The sequence below is a fragment of the Callithrix jacchus genome, chromosome 2 (genome assembly GCF_049354715.1).
Source record: "Callithrix jacchus isolate 240 chromosome 2, calJac240_pri, whole genome shotgun sequence".
NCBI classification, from domain to species: domain Eukaryota; kingdom Metazoa; phylum Chordata; class Mammalia; order Primates; family Cebidae; genus Callithrix; species Callithrix jacchus.
Genome location: NC_133503.1, coordinates 77,223,357 through 77,248,473, shown reverse-complemented (window position 1 = coordinate 77,248,473; position 25,117 = coordinate 77,223,357). Strand labels below are relative to the sequence as shown.

Here is a 25,117-nt window from a genome sequence, read left to right as displayed (position 1 = left end):
ATCCCCTGGGCTGGCCTACTGTCCAAGTCTCGTTCAGTCTCAAGTCCAGCCCTCTCAAGTCTCAGGTTGCCGGTTCAACAGGGCACCCGGACAAGCGCGCCCTGTGGGGATTGCTGGGTAGGGCCGGCCGCCACCGCCCCGGCTGCCGGCTTCGCCAGGCAGACCTACTGCCTGGTGTCCCGTGTCTTTTTTATACTTGGGAGTTTCCCCGTTCTGTGGGCAACAACGATCAGTCTGTAAATGCAGCTCTGACTCACCGTTTGCGGATTCAACGCGAGCTCCAATCCTGGGTTGTTCTCACAGCGCCATCTTGAGTCCTCTCTCTCATACTTTCCTTTTTTCCTGCCCCCTCCCCACACCGAGATGGAGTCTCACTCTGCTGCCCGGGCTGGAGCACAGTGGTGTCATCTCGGGTGGCTGCAACCTTTGCCTTCCGCGTTTCAAGCAATTCTCTGCTTCAGCCTCCCGACTAGCTGGTATTACAAGCGCCTGCCATCATGCCAGGATAAATTTTTTCTTGTATTTTTAGTAGAAACTGGGTTTTACCATCTTGGTCAGGTTGGTCTTGAACTCTTGACCTCAGGTGATCCACCCGCCTCAGTTTCCCAAAGTGCTGGGATTACAGGCATGAGCCACTGGGGCAGGTCCTGAAATACTTTTCTCATTCTGTCAATTCTAGCATGCCTTCAAGGCATTCTTCATAGAACAGAAGAGTGACTCTTCCAAAATGAGTATTTGATCTTACACTTTCCTTGTCCTTCTGCGCAAACCTTAATTTGCCCCTGCTTTTAGAATAAAGACCAAAATCCTTAAAACAAGGTCTATATGACTCTGCATAATTTAGCATTAGCCTGCCTCCTTGACTGGCTTACCTTTCCTCACACCAGTCTCATACTCTCAATAGGCTTTAACCTCCCTGTTCCTCTCATTAGGTTTTAACCTACTTCAGAGTAAGAACTATGTATTTTGTTCATTACTACATCCTTATGTGCCAATAACTGACTGAAAACAGATGCTTAATAGGTATCTGTTCAATAAATAAGTCACCTCAACAGCTACAACACAAGAAAACCAGAGATAGTGTTTTATAAATCCATAGGTTTTCTGAAAATCAATGTGAGAATTAAAAAACTGAGAACCCTGACTTTTAAAAGCTGCCTCCTTCATATAAAACCAATACTATAGTCCAAAAGGAAGAAATTCTTCCATCAGGCAGTACTTTTAATCCCTAGGCTATCCAAGATGGCTTCAAGCAGGTACAGCCTCAGGACTTCATCAAGTATTTGTTTTAAACATCAAGATAAAAGCAAAAATAGATGTTTAAACTCTCTCAACACAGCTATAATAGCTATTATGCTTTTATTATGACAGCCTAGACAACATTTGGGATGATAAGAATCAGAGAATATCTTAGAAAGTCAAAACACAGGGACCCCAGGCAAAAATATGCAGGGGCTCATCAATGAATTGAATACAAGAGGTTGTCATCCAGAGTCATGAAATTCTTTCTTTCTTCTCTCATTGACTGTTCAATGTTAATAAATGACATTTATTTTAATAATCGCTACAATACAAAGGAAAAAAACCAGAGAATACCTTAAAAATAAAAGAGTTCACAGATAAATGCCAAAAACCACATATATTCTAATTAATTAGGAAGAGCCAAATTCTATAATGCTTAGAAATCAACTATTGTTTGGTCTTGGGATAGTGACTATTTAAACATTTAAAAATGAATTATGCCCGCATAGCCAAGTCAATTCTAAGTAAAAAGAACACAGCGGGAGGCATCATACTACCGGACTTCGAACTATACTACAAGGCTACAGTAATCAAAACAGCATGGTACTGGTACTGAAATAGAGATATAGACCAATGAAACAGAACAGAGGCCTCAGAGGCAACACAACATATCTACAACCATACGATCTTTGATAAACCTGACAAAAACAAGCAATGGGGAAAGAATTCCCTGTTTAATAAATGGTGTTGGAAAAACTGATGAGCTATGTGCAGAAAGCAGAAACTGGACCCCTTCCTGACACCTTACACTAAAATTAACTCCAGATGGATTAAAGACTTAAACATAAGACCTAACACCATAAAAACCCTAGAAGAAAATCTAGGAAAAACCATTCAGGATATAGCAGTAGTCAAGGACTCCATGACCAAAACACCCAAAGTATTAGCAACAAAATCCAAAATAGACAAATGGGACCTAATGAAACTCCACAGCTCCTGCACAGCAAAAGAAACAGTCATTAGAGTGAATTGGCAACCAACAGAATGGGAAAAAATCTTTGCAGTTTACGCATCTGACAAAGGACTGATATCCAGAATTTACAAAGAACTAAAACAGATGTACAACAACAAAACAAACAAGCCCATTCAAAAGTGGGCAAAGGAAATGAACAGACACTTTACAAAAGAAGACATACATGAGGCCAACAATCATATGAAAAAATGCTCATCATCACTGGTCATTAGAGAAATGCAAATCAAAATTACATTGGGATACCATCTCATGCCAATTAGAATGGCAATCATTAAAAAATCTGGAGACAACAGATGCTGGAGAGGATGTGGAGAAATAGGAACACTTTTACACTGCTGGTGGGAGTGTAAATTAGTTCAACCATTGTGGAAGACAGTGTGGAGATTCCTCAAGGACCTAGAAATAGAAATTCCATTTGACCCAGCAATCCCATTACTGGGTATATATCCAAAGGATTATAAATCGTTCTACTATAAGTACACCTACACACAAATGTTCACTGCGGCACTGTTTATAATAGCAAAGACCTGGAATCAACCCAAATGCCCATCGATGATAGACTGTATAGGGAAAATGTGGCACATATATACCATGGAATATTATGCAGCAATAAAAAACAATGAGTTCGTGTCCTTTGTAGGGACATGGATAAACCTGGAGAACATCATTCTCAGCAAACTGACACAAGAACAGAAAATGAAATGCCGTATGTTCTCACTCATAGGCGGGTGTTGAACAATGAGAACACATGGACACAGGGAGGGGAGCACTACACACTGGGGTCTGTTGGGGGGAACAGGGGAGGGACAGCAGGGGGTGGAGAGTTGGGGAGAGATAGCATGGGGAGAAATGCCAGATATAGGTGAAGGGGAGGAAGACAGCAAATCACACTGCCATGTGTGTACCTACGCAACTATCTTGCATGTTCTTCACATGTACCCCAAAACCTAAAATGCAATTAATAAAAAACTGTAATAATTAAAAAAAAAATGAACTATGCATTATAAAGATGCTCAAACCAAATTAGGGAATATGTATTGAACTAAATGTTAAAATCTAGTTTAAGAAAGAAAAGCCTAAAGATTTTCTTATTTCATATAGATATTAAATATGTAGCATGGGACATCATTTAGTGTTAGGAGAAAAGACAGACACAAGTCTGGGGTGAGTGTAGGAAGAGGAAGGCATGCAGATGTATATAAACTGTTTCATAATCATAAGATGATTAAGTCTATATCAAATTATGTGGGAAAATATGACTTTGATGATGACTCAAAGCAAGGCCAGAAGTCTTTAAGTATGCACATGGCTTTGAACTTCAAAACATGAAAAAATGTTAAAGACACTAGACACTCTTTCAGCTTTTACCTTTAACATGTAGCAGTCAGAATGTAGAATGCTGTTAGCTTTTAAAAATTTCTTTCTCCAAATTTAATAACTTTGATGTACAAAGAATCACAGAAATAAAATATATTTCAACCCTTGCCAAAGTTTTACATTTGAGAAAACAGAGACCATAGATGAAAAGAACCTTACTCAAATGGTAATCAATGAAACTCAAACTCTGCCTCTATCCTTTAGTAGGTATTCTTTCCATCATACTCCAAATCTTTTCTTATATGTAGGAGCATTCAAGATACTGTTTTGATTATGGCACTTATTAAATGGCTCCTTATCCTTATTTTAAAATTGTCAAAACTAAATTTTTAAAAATCAGTATTTGGTTCTATTTCCAGTTCCTGTTTTCTATTCTTTCTTTTGACAAACTTTTAAAAATTACTATAAAAATACCATATCATTTATCAATCTTAGGGTCAATCCATGATGAGTACTACCCCTTGTCAATTAGGAACTTAGAAATAAAATTCTGTTGCAATTTTTATGGGCATAACATTTAACCCATTGTGTGTGTGTGTGTGTGTGTGTGTGTGTGTGTGTGTGTGTGTGTGTGTTTATATTATTTGTTAGAGACTGGGTCTCACTTGGTTGCCCAGGCTGGAAAGCAGTGGCACAGTCCTAGGTCACTGAAGCCTCAAACTCTTGGGCTCAAGTGACCGGCCTCCCTCAGCCTCCTAAGTTGCTGGGACTACCACATTTGGCTAATTTTAATTCTTTTTCTTTGTAGAGATGGGGTCTCCTTGAGTTGCCAAGGCTGGCCTCAAATGATCCTCCTGCCTAGGCCTCCAGGTGTGACCCACCACACCTGGCCTGAACCTACAATTTAACTTAAGAAGTATAATTATTTTGTTTTAACAGTCTGTATTTCATTATCTTTGATTTCTGCTCTTAGAATTAATAATTTCTTTGATCCAGAGATGTATGCATTCTCTTGCTTGTATTTCACTTGAAATATCAGTATTGAGAGCATGATCTTTTTCATCAAATTTTCAAGAGATTACTAATATCAGATTGTGTCTGATTTTTCTTGTTTTACCTAACTACTGGCACTTGTAAGGTACTTATTATCACTGGTGTTTTAATCAAGTTTCTTATATTTTCTAGTTGGTAAATATTATCCTTGAAATAAAAAGAGGTAAAAATTCCACTTATGCTTACTCTTTGTTTAAGGATAAATGTAAAAATGTTTTCAAACAGAAAGGCTCCTCTATAATAATCCAGTTTTTAAAAAACTTTAAAAAGTTTTTTAAAGATCCACTTATTTTTTTCACAGTGTAGCCATCAGGAATGGACAGGATTCTGTAGGCGATTAATTTGATCACATGATGCTTAAGGTATGCCCGTAATCTTTTGTAAGTTAAAGTTAATTTTCTTGGGACTTAAGCATAATTCTAGAAAAATAAGTTCTTTAGTGTCACATAAATGAAAACTTGTACTCACAGGTACCATATGCAGGCTCCCACTGTAATGACATCATCTGGAACCTCTCCTCATCTGTCTCCACATCCAGACTAGAAAGATACTGCCTCACCTTCCTTGCCATTTGCGCATCCTCATACAGCTTCTTGGCATTAAGGAGAGAGCTGCGGCGTGCCCTTTTTTTGTGAGCACCTCCCTGAACATCCAGCATGTTCGAATTTGTGCTTCCTTGACTCAGTGATCTGTAAGAAGATGAAAATCACAATAAGTGGCTGCAGACATGAGAATTAAGCAGAGTAGATTGAAGATTAAAAGATTTTGTTCTGTTAATGCTGTTGCATGCTGATGTAAATGAGTTAAAAGATGAAGAGCATTAATGCAAAGTAATTCGGCACATATGGTGATGTTCTGAATTAAGAACAGGAGTTGGCAAAGTACAGAATTCAAAAGAACAGGATAACAATGCCCTCCCTGAGCGCCATATTCCATCAGGCCTATGTTTGTGCCAATGCAACCCATGGCACAAGAGTAACAAATAAAAGCATTCCTCTACCCTGGAGGCCATCCACGCTTTGAGGACATGGCAAGATCCTGGACCAGGACAAGTCCATCCTCAGCCAGATCTTTGAACCAGAGTTCTTTGGCAATGAGGGTTCTAAAGCAGTTTTGCTTGCTGTTCTGCTTTGGACGTGCTATTGCCACTACCATTATAGCAGGCTCACTCTGAGCATGTTAACCAATTTTACTAGGAACCATTATTTTGGCCAAAACTCAAGGAGAACTACCAATAACGTATTAGCTGAAAATTAACAGCATTTATACCCAATTCTATATAGTCAGAAATCAGAATGCAGTAAAAACTCAATGCTCCCACTCACATATGGAATGATTAGGCAATATTTGGGTTACAGAACTAAGGACCTGGACACCACTTTTGTAATGCCCATGAATGTGACAGAACTGCAAGCTGGGTAGAAATAACCACAATTCAAACAAGCTACAGCTTCACCTGACTCTACTCTTTTTGACAAACATTCTATAATGACCGCACATCTAGAACCAATGGAAGACAGCAACTGCAATGATATCTGTCTTTTCTAACAAGGCTAATACAAAATTCTTATATAATTTTTATTTAGATGGTATTTTATTTTGCCATCCAAAATAATAAGGTTATCTATGGATTGTCTAAATTAAGCTTCATTTTTATATAAAAATATTCTAAATACAAAGATCACAGTGCTCACATATCTAGTTTAAAACAGAACCAAAAATCCTAATGTTTTCATTGTAAATTAAGTGAAATATGGTTGAAAAAGTGTTACAACTTTTTTCTTTCATATTTTAAGATCTTTCAAATAGAGGTATATGTAACACTCAATGGGAACCTTCAATTGCTATTGGCCAGGCAGAAACTATGACATGATGTTATTCACACATGCAGAAATCTCAAAACTTTCACAATGGCTTAAAAGAAAATTCAATGACATTAGTGAAGTACCCTTTTAACCTCCAGGGACCAAATGATTATACAGAAGTAGTAAATCTGACAAGTTCAAGAACATTACCATAGCAAGTGACAAGAGAAAACTAGCTCTAATTATTTCCAAAGCCAGCCTCAGAGCCCAGAACCAGCAGCTTTTGGTTCTTTTGTGTTTTTTCAAAGAAATGATGCATTACTGGATGGCACAGAGGGCAATGTTGTATGGGGGATGAGGGTTCTGGAAAACAAAATCCAGAAACTAATGACTCTAAAAACATTACAGAAGATTCATATTTTGAATATAAAGAAATTTTAGGAATACCTAAACCAATTTACTATGCTTTTATTTTCCTTTTCATGTGAATCAATAAAAATACTGATTTTTAAAAACTCAGTTTTGACTCTGTGATAAAAACCTATAGCCAAGTCTAAGAACTCCTTCGATAAGCATAAAGTAGTATGCTTATCGAAGGAGTTTTACTTTATGGTATCCTATTACCACTTTATGGTAATAGGATACTACAGTGATTTTCCTTAGTAGTAGATAAAATAACAATGTGCCCAACAATTGATGATGTCTTGAATTCAAAGAAAGGCAGTAAAATCAAGTTGCAGCTATTTAAGAACAAATTATAACATAAATATTTAACGATTTTATCTTAGTTAATGTCAAAAAAGTGGGTTTTGACATATGTAGAAGATACAAAATTCTAATAAATGATAACATAGTGATAAATGACGATAAAATGTTTTCTAAACTACTTTGAAAACAGAAAATGCTCTGATATAAAATACATGTATCTAATGTTCACAGGCATCAAACAATGCAACCCTATAGCTGAATCAACAGTGAAACATGTTAACATAACTCATTCATCAAACACACCCAATACCCACTAAAAGATACTGTCCAAATATTCTTCTTTACAGTAGTAATGCTAGGTGTCAATTTCTATTTTCAGTGAGAAGAAAGAGACCAAGACACAAATTTATGATCCAGAAGAAAATACATGGGAAACACACAGAGAAGGGAGGAAAAATAGAAGGAAAGTCAAGTTCACCAAGCATTAACAGAAAACAAGACCACAAATGAGACAAGACTTAAGTAAAGGAGGTGGCTCACAAAAAAATTCTTCTTACATGTTATAAAAGCTTCTAACTTCATGGTTCACTACAAGTCTTAAAATAACAAAATTCTTCTTATGCAATCCCTTCATCCATAAAAGACATCTCTTTCTTCATCTAAAAATGAAAGGACTAGATATATGATTTATAAGATCTTTAACATTCTATGACTCTAAATAGACACTTGGCTATGTATAAGTGCAAACCTAAATCTACTTTAATAACAAATAGTGGCAGTTTCTGATTCCATCACAACTTTAAAGGTAAGGGAGTTTTCAATTAAAACTGGTAAAAATTTCAAACAAAATTCAATCAATGCTGGAAGTATCATGGCATTAGTGGGTCTGAGAACATAAAATCACCTTCAAATTCAATTTTATAGTACAGCTTGGATAAGGGCTTCCTCTTTTTTGGAAAACTGATGGAAAATGCAACCTTCATAAACAGATGTTTCATTCATTTTGTACATTTATATATTTATTTTTATAAAATGTGGCATTTGAATAAAAGAATGTGGTGTGAACTCTATCCAGAATCAGACTACCTAGGTTTGGAGCCACCATTAATGAACCCTAAAATTTTAGGCAACTCAACCTTTCCCATCCACACTATGGAAAGAACAGTACCTCCTTATAAGGTAATAGTAGAATTAAGATAATTAATTGGTTTAGAGTGCTTAGAACAATGTATGGCATAGAGAAGGTACACAACAAATATTCACTATCACTGTCATCATCTAATTGACCTAGCTCAATTAAAATCTAAAAAGGACTTATAGGACATCAACAGTGGAAAAGCAAAGGAAAAATAGCTAGTTCTATCACTACTTTCACCTTGTTAGCAGAAGGCATTTGTCAGGAATGTAGGCTGACAGGGTTAATAGAATGCATGCTATTTTATGTGCGTGCATTAATGAAAAGGATGCAGTATATGTTAAGAGTTGCACAACCTTCATTCCAGTTGCGTCCATCTCTACACTTACCCCAGACTCCGCCACCTCTTCTTCCTGTAAGCAAGAGCCACAAACATTGAAGCATGTGTTTGAATAGGAAAGCACAGAAAAAAGACAACAGTTGAAAGTCAGAGAAACTATGCAGACAGAAAAGAACAGAAAAAATTTATCAGGAAAAAATTATAGCTTAACAGTAAAATGACTTTAATGGAAGGAAGGAGGGTAAGATGAGTTATGTATATACTGGAGGTCAAAAAAGCTCCAAAATACTTTATAAAAATATGCATTAGACCAATTATATTTTAAATACCGAATTCATTTAGAAGCTCATATAAATAAAAAGCTTAAGGAAAAACACTTACTTACTTATAAATTTTGAATTCAAAGTTTTTATTGAAAAAGATTTTAAAGGGGCCAGGCACAGTGGCTCAAGCCTGTAATCCCAGCACTTTGGGAGGCTAAGGTGGGCAGATCACAAGGTCAAGAGATCAAGACCATCCTGGCCAACATGGTGAAACCCTGTCTCAACTAAAAATAAAAAAAATTAGCTGGGCGTGGTGGCATGCACCTGTAGTCCCAGCTATTTGGAAGACTGAGGCAGGAGAATTGCTTGAACCTGGGAGGCGGAGGTTGCAGTGATCCAAGACTGTGCCACTGCACTCCAGCCTGGCACCTGGCGACAGAGTGAGTGAGACTCTGTCAAAAAAAAAAAAAAAAAAAGAAAAGAAAAGAAAGAAAAGAGGAAAAAGAAAAAGACCTTAAAAGAAGAGAATTTTTTTTTTTTTTTTTTTTTTTGAGAGGGAGTCTTGCTCTGTCACCCAGGTTGGAGTACAGTAGTGCGATCTCAGCTCAATGCAACCTCCACTTCCTAGGTACAAATGATTCCCCTGAATAGCTGGGATTACAGGCACGCACCACCATGCCTGGCTAATTTTTCTATTTTTAGTAGAGATGGGGATTCACCATGTTAGTCAGGCTGGTCTTGTACTTCTGACCTCATGATCTGCCTGCACTGGCCTCCCAAAGAGCTGGGATTACAGGCGTGAGCCACAGCACCCAGCCAGAATTTTTGAACATCTTTTTGACAAGACTTTTGGGCCACTCATTTAAATGATAAAATTACAAGGAACATAAAAACATAAAATTTCATTTTTAAGTGCAGAGATTTCTCTCTGACAAGGGGTCTTGTAAGACATGTTGACCAGCAAAAACAACTTAAAATCTAAGTAAAAACATATCATTAAAGTCTTCATAATACTATATATCTTTACATTCTTATTTGATTGCCTAAAGAATCTATTTTTTATGTCTGCAAATTGATTACTGTTAAAAGCGTTTGTCTAAACTAGATACTCATACACCACCAAAATGGACATTGTTTGCTTAAAAAAAGGTATTACATTTAGTACTGGCTGACAAAACTGATTCAGGAAAAATTCAGTCCAATCTTTAATACAGATGTTTTTATTTTTCCCCAATACCCTATTCTATTCAATCCAGGCCACTTCCAAGAAAATGGTCATGTTTATTAATTGCCTTATCAATTTTTCTCCTCTGCTCATCTCTGAAGTATGGCTAGCACTTAATATATCATAAACTGGTCTGGCAGGGTCACAAATTCATCACATCTTCAGGAACCAGGATGTTAACAGGTATGAGTAAATAGAGGTCCATATAAGACAACAGGAAGTGGTAGGGCCACTGTACAAGGACATGCAACAAAAAACAAACACTTTTTTGCTTTGGTACCTAGTTCTTACTATTTTCTGCTTCCACACTGTTAAGCAATGATATCTTTCATTACTTGTAGTGATTCTCAAGGTGCAGAAGTGGGAAGCGTAGGAAAGAGGAATCTGGCACACCCCTTCCTTCCATACTCTGCAGATCTCTAAACCAAAGAAACCATCAAATCAGCTACCTGCAAAAACAAAGATGCCTAGGCCTGGTATGGTGGCTCAGCCTGTAATCCAGAGCTTTGGCAGGCTGAGGTGGGTAAACTGCTCGAGTCCAGGAGTTCGAGACCAGCCTGGGCATTAAAAGTAATGGCAAAAATCACAAATACATTTGCACAAACCTAATCTCAAGGTTTTTTTTGTTTCCTTAGCACAATGTATTCTTTTAAGCCATAAAAATTGTGTCGACTTCTGTAAATTATTTCATTAATGTCCCTGTGAACTGAAGCTATACACATAGGCCAAAAAAGAAATCAGATCAAAAATTAAAACTACAATGTTTATTTATACCCTGAAAATTGTAAAAATTAGTAGAAACAACTTAACGAATACTTTGTTTCAACTTTATGTAAGCTGAGAAAGCCTTTGTTATTATATTAAAAATGAACCTTAAAAAGCATTCTTAAAAGATCAGGTTAATACAGAACACAATAAAATTTTCATTTTTAGTAAAGATAAAATATGATTAAATTTGCGCTTTCTAAATTCTGTTCATTTATGTGTAATAAAAACTTATATACCAATGAAACATTATAATTTGAGAAAAGGAAAAATGGTTTAAAGGAATGAAGTATGAATTAAACAGAAATAGAACTAAATTAGGTTAGAAACAAGATGAAAACATGAAGAGTATCAGCAATTTTCCTGTATTTGTTTGCTGATGTTTTAAAGAAAAGTAATACAGAACTATCCATATATAAATATTTGCAAATTATGTAAAAACTGCTCTAAGCTTCATTCAATTTCTTAATATGTAAAAAGAAGGCTAATACCACCTACCTGTTATGGTTATTATGATACATGAGTACATGAAACTGACATATGTAAAGTACTTTGTACAGCATACAACAAATGGCAGAATAAGTAATAAGTATGCATGATCAATAAATGATAAACTTAATTATTATTATGTCACCCTTGATGCCACTCTATAACACTTTTACACATTTCAATGTCATACCTCTGTCGAAACATCATGGCTGGGTCCATGTTAGCAGAAGTCATTCGAACAACTTGGCGGATTTCCTTGGAAATCATTCTTAACTTCTCAAAGTTTACTAAACCATCTACTTTGGAGTCATTTCCTATAGAATGAAAATAAATTTTTAAGTTCAAAATTAAATTATGTACATAAAAGTAGCAAAAGTCAAGCTGGTATTCTTGAAGGGCACAAAGAAGGACCTTCTTTATCACAGTGCCAATTTTGTTTTTAAGAACTGATATACCCATAGATGGTTCAACCCTGCTCTTAGGGAGTGAGCCACTAGGAGATACTGTGTTCCATATAAAAGTAACAGTTATGAATAAAGTCAAGTGATAAACTGTGCATGGCTTCTAAAACCAGTTTCATGGGCTGGAGGCACAATGGCTCCCACCTGTAATCCCAGCACTTTGGAAGGCCGAGGAAGGAGGACTGCCTGAGCTCAGGAGTTTGAGGTTGCAGTGAGCCATGAGTGTGCTAGTGCACTTCAACCTGGGTAACAGAGTAAGATCTCAACTCAAAAAAACCCCACAAAAACAAAACAAAACAAAAACCCAAACAAAGGGCAACCTGACCGTTTACAGCACTGTTTTCTCACACTTGTCTATAACATAGCATGACACCATTTATCTCCCAGGGTAGACCTTGAGGTCTGTCAAAGTCCAAGGCCCTGAAGGCAAGACTGAGGAATCTATGGTAAACAACACCTATACACTGGACACATGAATTGTTCAGGGTCTCAACACAAGTTGGAAACAAAATAATTATGATGAATATTCTCAAGTTACATAAACATATTTCAGGGAGCAGGTCAGAATAACATATTTGAAGCCTATAATATTTCCTTATGAAAAATGAGTGATAACAAAAGAGGCAGTAAGACTACATAATTAGAACAATACTTCTGCTGAGACCGGAAAAGTTGGACAAAAGTAGAAGAAAAAATGCAAAGAAGCAAGTTTAGCATTTCCCAGTGCTTGCCACTAGGTGTATCTGATTTCAGAAAACGATAATGAGCTAAAAAACCAAGTATAGACACCCTGCCTTTTGAGATAAAAGGAAAAGCAACTTAAATCCATGTAAACCTCCAATGTTTCGTTGGGACTCTGAGGGGCTATATCCTGAGACCAAGGATAAACTGAATGTAGACTGGGATAAAAGTCTGTTGTTAAATTATGTCAAAATGGATTAATGTGATTTTGAAATTCTAGCACCTCTAACTGCCTGCCAGAAGCAAGCTTTAATCCTCTCTGGAGATATGGAACATCATTCAAAAAGTGAGATATTTCTGTAATCTCACTTTTCAATCATAACCAGGCACATCAGAAGAAAACATAACATGACTGAAATGAAAGAGAAAAAAAGAAAACAGACTAAGACCCAAATGGGACCCAGATTACGGAATTATTCAAAACAGACTTTAAAATAACTATGTTGAGTATATTCAAAGATATGAAAAACAATGAGAACTTTGAAAAAAGAACATGAAACCAAAAAAAGAAATCTGTAAAAAATAAATAAATAACTGGAATTACGATGTCAGTAATGAATTTAACAGAAGATGAGACAAAGTCAAATGGAGAACAAAAGATACAATAACTAAGATTTTTCCAAAACTGATTAGAATATAAAACCATAGGTTTCAAGTTTCCTATAAACACCAATCAGAGTAAGAAACAAAAAACAAAATGCCACACTTAAGTCATATTAAACAAATCTAGAAAAAAGTTAAGAAAAAACAAAATCGTAAAGGCAGTATCAAGTGCAGATTATGGTTAAAGCAACAGCAAATAAAAATGTAAGCTAACTTCTCAACATTAACAGTGGAAGGCACAGGGCAATGAAATGTCATTTCAAATTCAAAGAATGTAGCTGCCAACTAAAAATCCTCTGAAAACAAAGTTAAAGGTGTTTTCAGATAAACAAAAATTAAGAGATATTCATTACCAGCAAACCTGCACTTAAGGAGAATATTAAACAGTGTTCTATAAAGCAAAAACACAATGCCCAGTGATATGGAAGCTCTGATATGCAAGAATGAATAAAAAATAGTAACAACAATAAAAGTAAATATACAGGCAAGGTTAAATAAATACTGACTTTATTAAGCAACAACAGTACCTTGTGGGAGTTAAAAGCATAGCAACAACTGCATGAAAATCAGGAGATTAGCAAATGGAATTTAAGTGGTATAAGTTCCTTGTATTATCTGACACACAAAAAAGTACTAATAAATATTCAATGAATTAATAAATATGTAAAGTATGACATCTAATTTAACATTAGAAAAATGGTAAAATAGTATATGGTTACCAAGTGATTACAATAGGAAAAAAAAAACACAAAAATCAATTCAGGTAGACTTAGATAAACCATTGAGGTAAAACATCAATAAATCAGGAATATAATTATTTTTGTCAATTAAAAAATAGAGTCAAAAGGCAAGTTATATCATTTAGGATATAAAAAGAATTCTTAGAAATATAGGATAAACAAAAAAGACTACTTAATTAAAAAACAGGCAAGAAATCAGAACAAGTAATTGACAAAAGAGGACAACACACACACACACACATTCTCCCTCTCTTTAGTAATCAGAGAAATGCAAACTATAACCACACTATGATACAATTACAGGCTTACTGCAACATGTGAAAATAAAAAGACAATTTATCAGTTTTTGGTGAAGATGAAAAATGTGCGAATTCTAACACTGCCTGTGCCTAACTTTAGCAGATGATAACAAGCTGTTTCTAAAGTTGATTATATGAATATCAAGATTCATAAATTCCACCATGAATGTAATAATAGCACATAAAAATGCATGTGCACTAAAAGATACACATGCATGCGTAAGAGCAGCATTATTCACAAGAGGTCAATAGTGGAAATAACCAAATACCCATCAAAAGAATGAATGACTCCATATGTATTCCATTCATATAATGGAAGGCTAAATAGTTTTGAAAATGAAGTACAGCTTCACTCAAAAACATGTAAGTGACCAGATGCTATGGCTCATGCCTATAATCTCAGGAGGATCATTTGAGTCCAAAAGTTTGAGACCAAAAGGTGAGACCTCATCTCTATAAAAAGAATTAAAAAATCAAGTGGGCATGGTGGCATACCCTTGTAGTCCCAGCTACTTGGGAGGCTAGGCTGAGGTGGGAGGATCACTTGAACCCAGGAGGTTAAGGCTTCAGTGAGTGGTGATCACGCCACTGCACTTCAGCCTGGGCAACACGGTGAGATCCTGTTTCAAGAAACAAACCCAAACCAAATATAAAAACAAACATACTCTGTAATTCTATTTACATAAAGTTCAAGAACAGCTGAAACTATAGCACTAGAAATCAGGAGAGTTGTTAACCCTGGGGAAGAAAATAAAGGTGGTAACTGAAAAGGGGCATGAACAAAGTTTCTGGGGTGCTGGCAATGTTTAATTTTTTGAGTGTTTGTTTTGTCATAATTCATTAGCTGTTCATTTGTTTAGGGTACTTTTCTGTCTGTGTAAGTAAGCTGAAAGAAAAAAACCTTACTAAACAAAACAAGTATGATTGAACAGTCTGATGTTAATGTGTTAAGTTTATGTTTGAATGTACACAGTAAACAATTTTGCCCTTGTCTCAACAATGTGGCTTTTGGATTTGCTTTATTCAACTGTTTAAAACTTTAGAGATATAATTAGGTTGGAATATATAATAAATCACAATTCTGTAGAATTCACTGAAGGTATAAACATATATAATAAATCACCATTCTGTAGAATTCATTGAAGGTAAACATGCCCATTTTCAAATAATGTTTACATACCCTCATGTAGAAATGTCATATCTTTCTTGACAACAGGGAAGAGTGGAATAATTGGAGGCTGCATACTTTGACTACTAAGAATATTTCTATACTTTGCCATGTTTCTAGATGGATCAAAAATGTCTTGTAGATCTTGAAGATGTTTCTCATATTTGCTTGGTAACTTTTCCCAAGTACCTCTGAGTCGTGCTACAGATGCCAGGTTCAAGCCACTGCCAAAGATGAGAATAAAAGCATTAAAAAGGAACTTGGGGGAGGGGGTGGACTCTGGTCAGTATATATACCATTTTCTCAAAAAAAAAAAACAAACAAAAAACTAAATATAAGCTGGGACATATTTTAACACATTGAAATAAACAGAGAAACACTATAAAAAATAAATAAGAGAGATTTCTTGATCTTAAAACAAGAACTTCTTTCAGAGGAACTATAATACTTGCCTATAGTTGTATACATACATAACACTTAATTTTATAGTTTCATTTGAGTGACAGAATTAATAATTCTACAAAACAGAAATTTAACTTAAAAATTTTTCAAGCATCACAATGTTGCTTGTTTTACTTAGAAATAACTTTATGGAGACATTACCTACTTGAAAGTGGTTTAAGTAATGCTGAGAACAACTGTTAAATAATAGGCTAATTCTGAGTCTTAGGAAGCCGTTTTTCTCTGCAATTTTGTTCATTCATGTCCCCGATTCCAATACATCCACATTCCTAGGTTCTAATCCTGTTCACTAAGCCTTCAGATATTCAATGACTCCTTTCCACAGGATTTTAAATAGGCTCAGATATTCCCTAACCCGAAAACATAATTCTTGCCAATTAGGCTGTAAGTCTTTATTAATCCTTTACCTCTACAGTACCATCACAGAGGTAGGTTGCCAAATGCCTCCATTTTCTTACCAGTAAATCCTTTGTTTCTCGGCCATCTGATTACCCACACCACTGTGTGTAAAACGTTCTCCTAATTTCTGATTTTAAGGCATTGTTAGGAATCACTGTTCCCTTTTGCTTCTCAGGACTCACTCCAAACCACTATAAGAAGGATGAGTAACCAGTACAAATTTTATATCCACTGAAACTAAAAGATATCAAACTCCTAAACACACTAGAAAGGTTGCCAAAAATATCCGAGGTCAAGCGGGAGTAAGCAAAGCTGATGAAAAATAGTCTGTAGCTGAAATTATCAATGAAAGCTGACAGAACAGTTCTCCAAACTGGAACTCTTTCCGCCCTGACAGTAAAAATACCAATACTTTATTTAACTATTTGAGACAGAGTCTTGCTCTGTTAGCCAGGCTGGAGTGCAGTGGTGTGATATCAGCTCACTACTACCTCCACCTGTGAGGTTCAAGCAATTCTTGTGCATCAGCCCCCTGAGTAGCTGGGATTACAGAAATTATAGGTGTGCGCCATAATGCCTGGCTAATTTTTATATTTTTAGCAGAGATGGGTTTCACCATGTTGGCCAGGCTGATCTTAAACCCTTGAGCCTCAAAGTGCTGAGGTATGAGCCACCATGCCCAGCCAACAATCCTTTATTTGGAATAGCACACAGTGATAGACTTTGGCACAAATCTGTTTAATAAGGCAGGAGAGAAGAGAGAAACTCTGAGTTGTAAGCAGCCCTAATGCTGCCACAATCTCCATTTACTAAGAAAAAGTAAAGGATAAAACAATTCACAAACGAGGCTAACTCCTGCTACTGTGGGATACTGTTGCACCGATCCACTTATATGCAGATTTTTTTTCCCCATAAATTCAGTCATCCATCTGTATCTGAGTGTTCCACATTCAAAATCAAATGCAGATCAAAAATACAGTATCCTTGGATGTAAAACCTGCTAATACAGAGCGTTGACTTTTTGTATCCACAAATTCCTCCTAGTCAACTACAGGACTTGAGTAAGTGAGGATTTTGCTATCTGTGGGAAGCCATGGAACAAATGACCCACAGATACTGAGGGATGATGGTATCATTTGATATGAAGCATCAGCAGATGAAAATAGACAAAACAGAGAAATAGCTATTAATAAACGTAATGAGAGGCGTAAAATTATCCTTTGTCGAAGAAAATTAGATTAACTAAAAACTCCCAAAATATTAACCAAAAATTATTAGAAACATGAAGAATGTAGTAAGGTGTTAGGTACAACACTGATATTCATAAGCATTAGAATACTTAGACAGAAACAGAAAACACAAGGATCCCATTCACAACAGTAACAAAAATCATTAAACATTCAAAAAAATGTTCAAGATTTATATGAACACTGCTATAAACTTGATATGGTTTGGCTCTGTGTCCCCACTCAAATCTCATGTGGAATTGTAATCCCCACATGTCAGGGGAAGGACACGGTGGGAGGTGACTGGATCATGAAGGCAGATTTCCCCTACGCTGTTCTCATGATAATCAGTGAGTTCTCATGAAACCTGATGGTTTAAAAGTGTGGCACTTTCCCCCTCGCTCACTCTCTCTGCTGCCATATAAGACATGCTGTGTTTGGCCTTCCCCTTCCAACACTGATAGTAACTTTCCTGAGGCCTCCCCAGCCATGAGGAACTGTGAGTCAATTAAACCTCTTTTCTTTATAAATTACACAGTCTCAGGTATTTCTTTCTAGCAATGTGAAAATAGACTAATAAAAAAACTCCACAGAGGAAATAAAAGAAAACTGAAACAAATGGAGTAAGTGTTCTTGGATGGCAAGAATCATTGTTACAAAGCTATCAAATATCCACTAAATTAATCTAAATATTTAATGTAATCTAAATGAAAACATCAACAAATCTTTTTAAAACTACATAAATTAATTCTAAAGTTGATATGAGACAAATAAATATGCTAGAAATAGCTAAAGAAAAGCATGAAAAGAGTATTGAGGGATCTGACTAGCACTACTGGACCTTAAAATCTGCTTTACCACTTTAGCAATTAAAACAGTAAACAAACAGACAAAACAATGAAGCAAAGAGTGCAGACCCATAAAACATAAACCCAAATTATGTTTTAGATTTCAGTACATAATAGATGGCATTACATATTTTAGAAAAAAAGATGGATTAATAACATTGGTTGAAGAAATCATTTGGAATAAAGGAAGATCTATTTCCCTATCTCACTGTTAACATAAAAATGAATTCAAGATTAATAAAAAATGTTATTTAGGGTGTTCTAAGAGCTTTCAATATATTAATTCATTGAATACTCTTAATAACCCTATGATGTAGGAACTACCAGGATTTCCCAATTGACAAATGAGGAAACTCGGTTCACATAGTAAGTGCCAACAATGAATTCAAACCTAGGCAATTCTTTGTTCTTAACTAAACACAAAATGCAGAAACTCCAGGAAAAAGAAAAATGATACATCTATATAAAAACAAAAAAACTTCTACATGGCAAAAGCAAACACCACACACTGTTTCAAATAGCCAAACGCTGAAAATTTAGAAATACCCATAATGTGCACTCCACAATACAAAGGAGTACTTTGTAGTTGTTAAAATGAGACAACTTTATAAGTACCAATTTTAAATAATCTCCAAGATAAATCAAACAAAATAAGTCAAGGTGGGTTTAAATGTATATTTTACATGCTCTCTCTGTGCATAGGTTATTTCTTGAATGAAAAAAGGTAACAGTACCTCTGGGGAGAGAAATTTGGGTGGACCAGGGACTGAGTGGGAGGAAGAGTTACTTTATGCCGTGTACTCTTTTATGCCTTTAAAGTTTTTTCAATGTATATGCTATGTCTATTCAAAAAGTTATAATTATTTTATAATTAACAAGTTACTAATTCTAGCCACAAATGAATGGTTCACCTTTGCCATCTCTGCTAAAAAGTTAATAAGTTCTTTATATTCTTTAATCTACCTGAATATGAAATATAAGAATACAAAGCAATTATCTTAAAAAGAATAAAAAAGAGAAATAAAGCAATTATCTTTACATGAGCTATGAAAATGTGCAGAACAAATATTCTTTGTAACAAAACAAACTTCTTAACCAAACAAAATCTCTTAACCAAATCTCAGCCCTTTCCTATCCCTTGTTTCTTTGGGCTACTGTCCATCATACCTTCTCTCAAATCACTCTCTTTCATTGGCTTTAATGACACTATCATAACTGTGCTACTCTATTTCTTGTATTGATCCTTCATCCCTTTGGCTAGACTCTTTTTATTCTTTACCCTCACACTGAGAGGGCCACTAAGTAGATTTCTACCACTTTCTTTCTACACCCTTTTTATACAGAATTTATTCTCTCAGTGTCGATCAATTTTCTTCATAGTGGTCTCTAAAACTGAGTCCATAATTCTCCAATTCTTTACTTGATGTTTCCCTTACAAATAGGTTCAATTTCTAGCCTTCCAAGTGTTTATCAGTGGCATCTTTATTCCCGTTTTAGACCTGTTTAAAAACTGTGATGTAAGTGGCACAATTCCTGCATTTTAGAGATAAAAAAACATATCTTCAGTTTTCCACCGACACACTGCTACTATATGGGAGAGGCAGGATTCAAATACAGGTGCAGCTGATTCTAAAGATCACTCTGATAATCTCTAGTTCACTTGCACCCACTGGTTAATTTAATAAAGGAGCATCCTATTACCATCCAGAGTCATGATTAAAGAGTCCCTATAAATAATTCTCTTTTTAATCTTACATGAGGAGTAGAAACAAATCATTATAAATTCTGTGGGGGATGTGTATAGGTAGAATTAGTTCGAGTGGAATTATGCTGTCCTGAGCTTATGAATTTCAAAGCATTTTTCTAATTCTAATGGCCTAGCTTGGTTGAGTAACACCACCTCCAGTGATACCTCATGTAGTGCCTGAACAGGAAGAGGTTACCAAATTGTTGCTATTATTATTATTGATGTTGTTATTTCAAAAATAGCAACTTTAGGTCAAAGTACTGATACCATACTGTGATTTTTCAGTGTTAAATCATAGTGAGGCAGGTACCTTAAAGAGCATAGCAGAGAAATCTAATGATAAAGACCAGCCACTGGGCACATATCTGAAGAGGGTACAATCACTCAAGGTGCAGGATTGGGGGTCAGGGGAAGAAAGAAAAATTAGAAGGCAATTACCCACTTCCATTTACAACAAAGAAGTAAAAGAGATCGACGTGATGTCATGATCTCCCGGGCCGTGACCAATAAAAAGAAGTAAAAGAAAGATGGAAGAAACAAAAATAGAAAAAGCCAATACCACCAGAATGGATAATATATTAAATCTAACAATACTTCAATAAAGGCATATTAATTGAATGTTTCTTTTCATAGGCATTTAATACCTTAGCAGAAAATCAGCTTCATATAATGACAAAACTGTACAGACATTTGTACCTACTTGTATTAACTTACCTTATTATTGCAAACATGGAATTGAAGTTCTTACATTCTCGACAATGAAGTGCAATTTTAATAAAATGCTTAATAATCTTCATTCGTTTGAGTTGATTTGCTTCAGTTAAAATTTCTGAGGCAACCCAGAATGTCTCTTGGTTTACAATGTCCTCAAACCTCTTCAAGTGACTATTTCCTGTTTTGGAATTTAACTTAAAAAGGTCATCGATGTACTCAGTTGGCTCAATATTACGAAACAAATCAAAATCCCTCATTGACAGCTGGGTGGCCACCTCAATGGTACTGAGCTGCAGCATGGATAGCTGGGCTTCCTTAACTAGTTCTTGAGCATCTTCATCTGAACATAAGGTTTCTGTTTCCATATTATTTTTTAAATAATACCTAAATTTAAAAAAATTAAATAAATGTAATCATAAATATGATTAAATAAGAGCACTTTTCCTTTTTTGTTGTTGTAAAATATTTTACTATTAATAACTTTTAGCCAAAAATATTTATTTACAGATAAAATGAAAATTTAACATTTTAAATAAGATTTTTGAGAAGTCTGTCTCTTATTCCACCAACTGACATCTGTTAAAGAGTAAAAATAATGTTGTTATGTCATAAACTTAATCATTTTATTAAGCTATTTAGTATTGGTCAAATACTGTTTTAGGTACTTGTCTTGCCCTTATAAAGCTTTTATTTTACTATTTTATCTGACAGATAGTTGATACTATGTAAATATTTGTTTATGGACAGCATGAATTCTAATTAAGGCAAAATAAATTCATGAATCAAGAAGGTTAAAAACCTCTATTCAGAAGTTGCTGCACTCATTTCCTTTTAAAATAAATTTCCAAGTGAAGCAAGAAGAATAAAATCTACAAAAAAGAGAGAAACACTTCCACTAATGATTTCCCCCTTGTTAAATACAAAACCTCATTCCAAAAAGTGGCAGTGATTAGCAACCACACATTAAAACCTCTATTTTGCTTTCTTCTCTTTAGATTATTAATTCTATGGCACTTAAAAGCTAAAAGACAGGAAATACCTTTTACAGGGATGTTACTAAGGAAAAGAGGTAATGTATCACATGCTTTATACTTCATTTTTTCTAATAATCCAACTTGATTTAAGCCTAAATTTATGTCCAACTATCCACCTATTTTTTACTGTCAAGAAACTACTTTTTCTGTTTTTAGACTGTTCATATGCCCAAGATAATGCATTAATAATACTGCTGAAACTCATTATGCTATATATAATAATGTTTAACATTATCAAGTATGGTATACTTAGTAACTCATTTAATCCCTACAATATTCCCATGTGGCAGATTCTATTATTATTATCCTCATTTTATGGATGAGAAAATTCAGGCAGAGAAGGTATATAACTTGCTTAAGGTCACACAACTAGAGCTGGGATCTGAATGTGGGCAGTCTGAATCCAGGGTCTATGTTCTTTACCACTAGGTACAGCCAGCAAAACACAGCTAACTCATTTTCATTTCACAGCAACCATGGCATGTAGTCACTGTAAGCTTTCCTAGACCCTTTTTCTATATATGAAACTGGGTTACCAAAAAGATTATTCTCAGAGCGGCTGGGCATAGTGGCTCATGCCTATAATCCCAGTACTTAGGGAGGTCAAGGCAGGCGGATCACCTGGGGTCACGAGTTTGAAACCAGCCTGGCCAACATAGTGAAATCCTGTCTCTACTAAAAATACAAAAATTAGCTGGGCATGGTGGCATGTGCCTGTAGTCCCAGCTACTAAGAACGTTAAGGCAGGAGAACCACTTGAACCCCAGGAGGAAGAGGTTGCAGTGAGCCAAGATTGTGCCACTGTACTCTAGCCTGGGTGACAGACTCCATCTCCAAAAAAAAAAAAAAGATTATTCTCAGAGAAAATTACCAGAGTAAGGAAGAGATGTACTACAGAAATAATCTAGTTTATTGAATAATTTTCAGAATACATTTTAAAATTAAAAAAAATTTCCTGCATATTCATAAAAGGAAAACTACTTATAAAAACCATGGCTTCTTTTGCCAAAGTAGATGCTGGCCATATTAAAAACAAATTCATAAATCAGTAGATACAGATATTCAGATATATATAAAGATTTTAGAAAAAGAACTGTAAAAACCGTGGCTTATTTTGCCAAAGTACATACTGGCCATATTAAAAACAAATTTATAAATTAGTAGATACAGATATTCAGATATATATGAAGATTTGTATCATTCAGTTTCCTCCTCTACAAAAAACAGGAATTAGAGTATATCGATGGTTCTAAGACTTTATTTTAGCAGGAATAATAAGGTATTTTATCAAGCTGTCTTCTTCCAAGGGTTACTTTGGTGTGGCCTTTACAAATATTCCTTAAGATTCCATTTACATAATTACAAAGACAAAAAAGTTTGGAAAATAAAGAAACCCTATTTTAATTCTAGAGTGAATTTAGTAACACTAAAACATGCTTCTACTTACAATATCTGTTTTAACAGGGAATCTTCAAAAGCACATCTACAAATAAGCACATACACTAATAAGCTTATTCACCTTCCACTGAGTTGAATTCTATCAGCTAATTTGGAGAACTGATCTGGAAGTCTTCTCTGTTTTATGACACCCTCAGGAGTAACAGAAACTTCACAGAGAGAATATGTGTCGGATGCACCGGTCAAACCAAATTCATGAACAGCATGACAAACCACTTCTTTAGCTGTAGTGTCTTTACTGATAATAATGTAGCAACTTTGCTGATCCGCTTTGAAAACTCTTATAACTTGATCAGGAATATCTACATAAATAGAAAGATATACCTTGTTATTTTTTTTTAAATTACTTTTAAACTCTTCAAAAGGCAATTATGAACACAATGATCCCTCTGAACACTGAAATATACATTTCTATTTCACAATATTAACAGAAGACACGGTTACATTTATTGATAAATATATCCAATTTTTTTTTGGATAACAAAACATGGATAGAAAAACCCAAAGACAAAACTTGGGATCATACTGTATATATGATTGGGAAGCAACAACTTTTTTCTCTTGATATCTATCTAATAAACATTTTATTTATTTTATTTTTATTTTTTATTGCATTTTAGGTTTTGGGGTACATGTGCAGAGCATGCAATACAGTTGCATAGGTACACACATGGCAGTGTGTTTTGTTTGCTTTCTCGCCTTCACCCACATTTGGCATTTCTCCCCAGGCTCACCCTCCCCACCTCCCCTAATAAACATTTTAATGTCATTATATATTCTTCTACAAAACTATTTTTAATGAAGACAGAGTACTCCATAATGTGTTATTTTATATATTTCAATTATCTAAACCCCCAATGACATTTAGATTGCTTACCACTTTCTATTATTATAAATGACATTATGATATTCCTGTTACTCCCTGTCAAAAGTAAATAAGCTTCTGCAGGTAATCTAATTATTTCCTCAGTGAAAATTCTCAAAAAGAAAATTGCTGAGTTAGAAGCCATGCATATTTTAAGGTTTTTGAAGTATACTGCCAAATTTTTCTCCAGAGAGGTTATAATATTTTACAATCCTAGAGTGTAAGAGGACAAATTTGGTCACATCCTTAACAAAACTGTGTATTAATGTTTTGCTTTCCCATTTCATAAACCCTATTTTTCCCCTCCCTCCAAGTATAATGTCATTATTTTTTCACTTCTTTGGTTACTGGCAAGACTCAGTATTTTAAAAAAGAAATAATACTGGTTTAATAAATCATTATTATTTTAATAAAATACTTTCTGGTATCCTTTATGATTTTTCCTACTGTATTGTAGGAGATAACAACACTTAGTCAACTATGAATTGGAAAATGTTTAGTTTATTTATTTATTTTTAACACAGGAAAATTTTAAGTGTTAACCTGGTAAAATCTCTTTGCCCTTGAGATTTCAGCTATTAGTAGAAAAATTCTAATTCAAGACAATGTTTATATGATAAGCACACATAAATAATAGTATCCACCCTCCACTTGTTCTATCTTATTTCTTTTTGTCATTATATAATTCTGGGCCAATGTTCAACATGATGAGTTAGCTAATTTTTAATATAATTAAATGTAAGTGAAAAGTGATTTTATAGCATGAACAAATACTAAAAATTTTTCCTATGACAATAAATTAGTTACAATAATTTCCTTTTTTAAAAATTAGGAATACGGGCTGGGCATGACTCAAACCTGTAATCCCAGGACTCTGGGAGGCTGAGGCTGGAGAATCGCTTGAGCCCAGGAGTTTGAGACCAGCCTGGGTATATAAGTAAGACCCTGTCTCTACAAAAAATTTTAAAAATTAGCTG

At 35.0% G+C, this 25,117-nt stretch overlaps 1 protein-coding gene across 50 annotated transcripts in view; it reads right to left on the bottom strand.

The window, feature by feature from the left end:
- The window catches only part of RAPGEF6 (Rap guanine nucleotide exchange factor 6), a 240,722-nt gene that overhangs the window by 34,664 nt on the left and 180,941 nt on the right, over nt 1–25,117 (bottom strand). For 34 of the 50 annotated variants that reach the window (XM_035290921.3, XM_035290932.3, XM_035290926.3 and 31 more), the window contains 6 exons: nt 23,337–23,577; nt 20,784–21,167; nt 15,400–15,611; nt 11,566–11,689; nt 8,683–8,706; nt 5,114–5,334 (listed from right to left, as the gene is read on the bottom strand). In XM_035290921.3, the coding sequence (XP_035146812.1) occupies nt 5,114–5,334; nt 8,683–8,706; nt 11,566–11,689; nt 15,400–15,611; nt 20,784–21,167; nt 23,337–23,577 (1,206 nt within the window). The remainder of the gene's footprint in view (nt 1–5,113; nt 5,335–8,682; nt 8,707–11,565; nt 11,690–15,399; nt 15,612–20,783; nt 21,168–23,336; nt 23,578–25,117) is intronic. The other 16 variants (XM_054252568.2, XM_078364895.1, XM_035290924.3 and 13 more) reach the window with 1 other exon arrangement.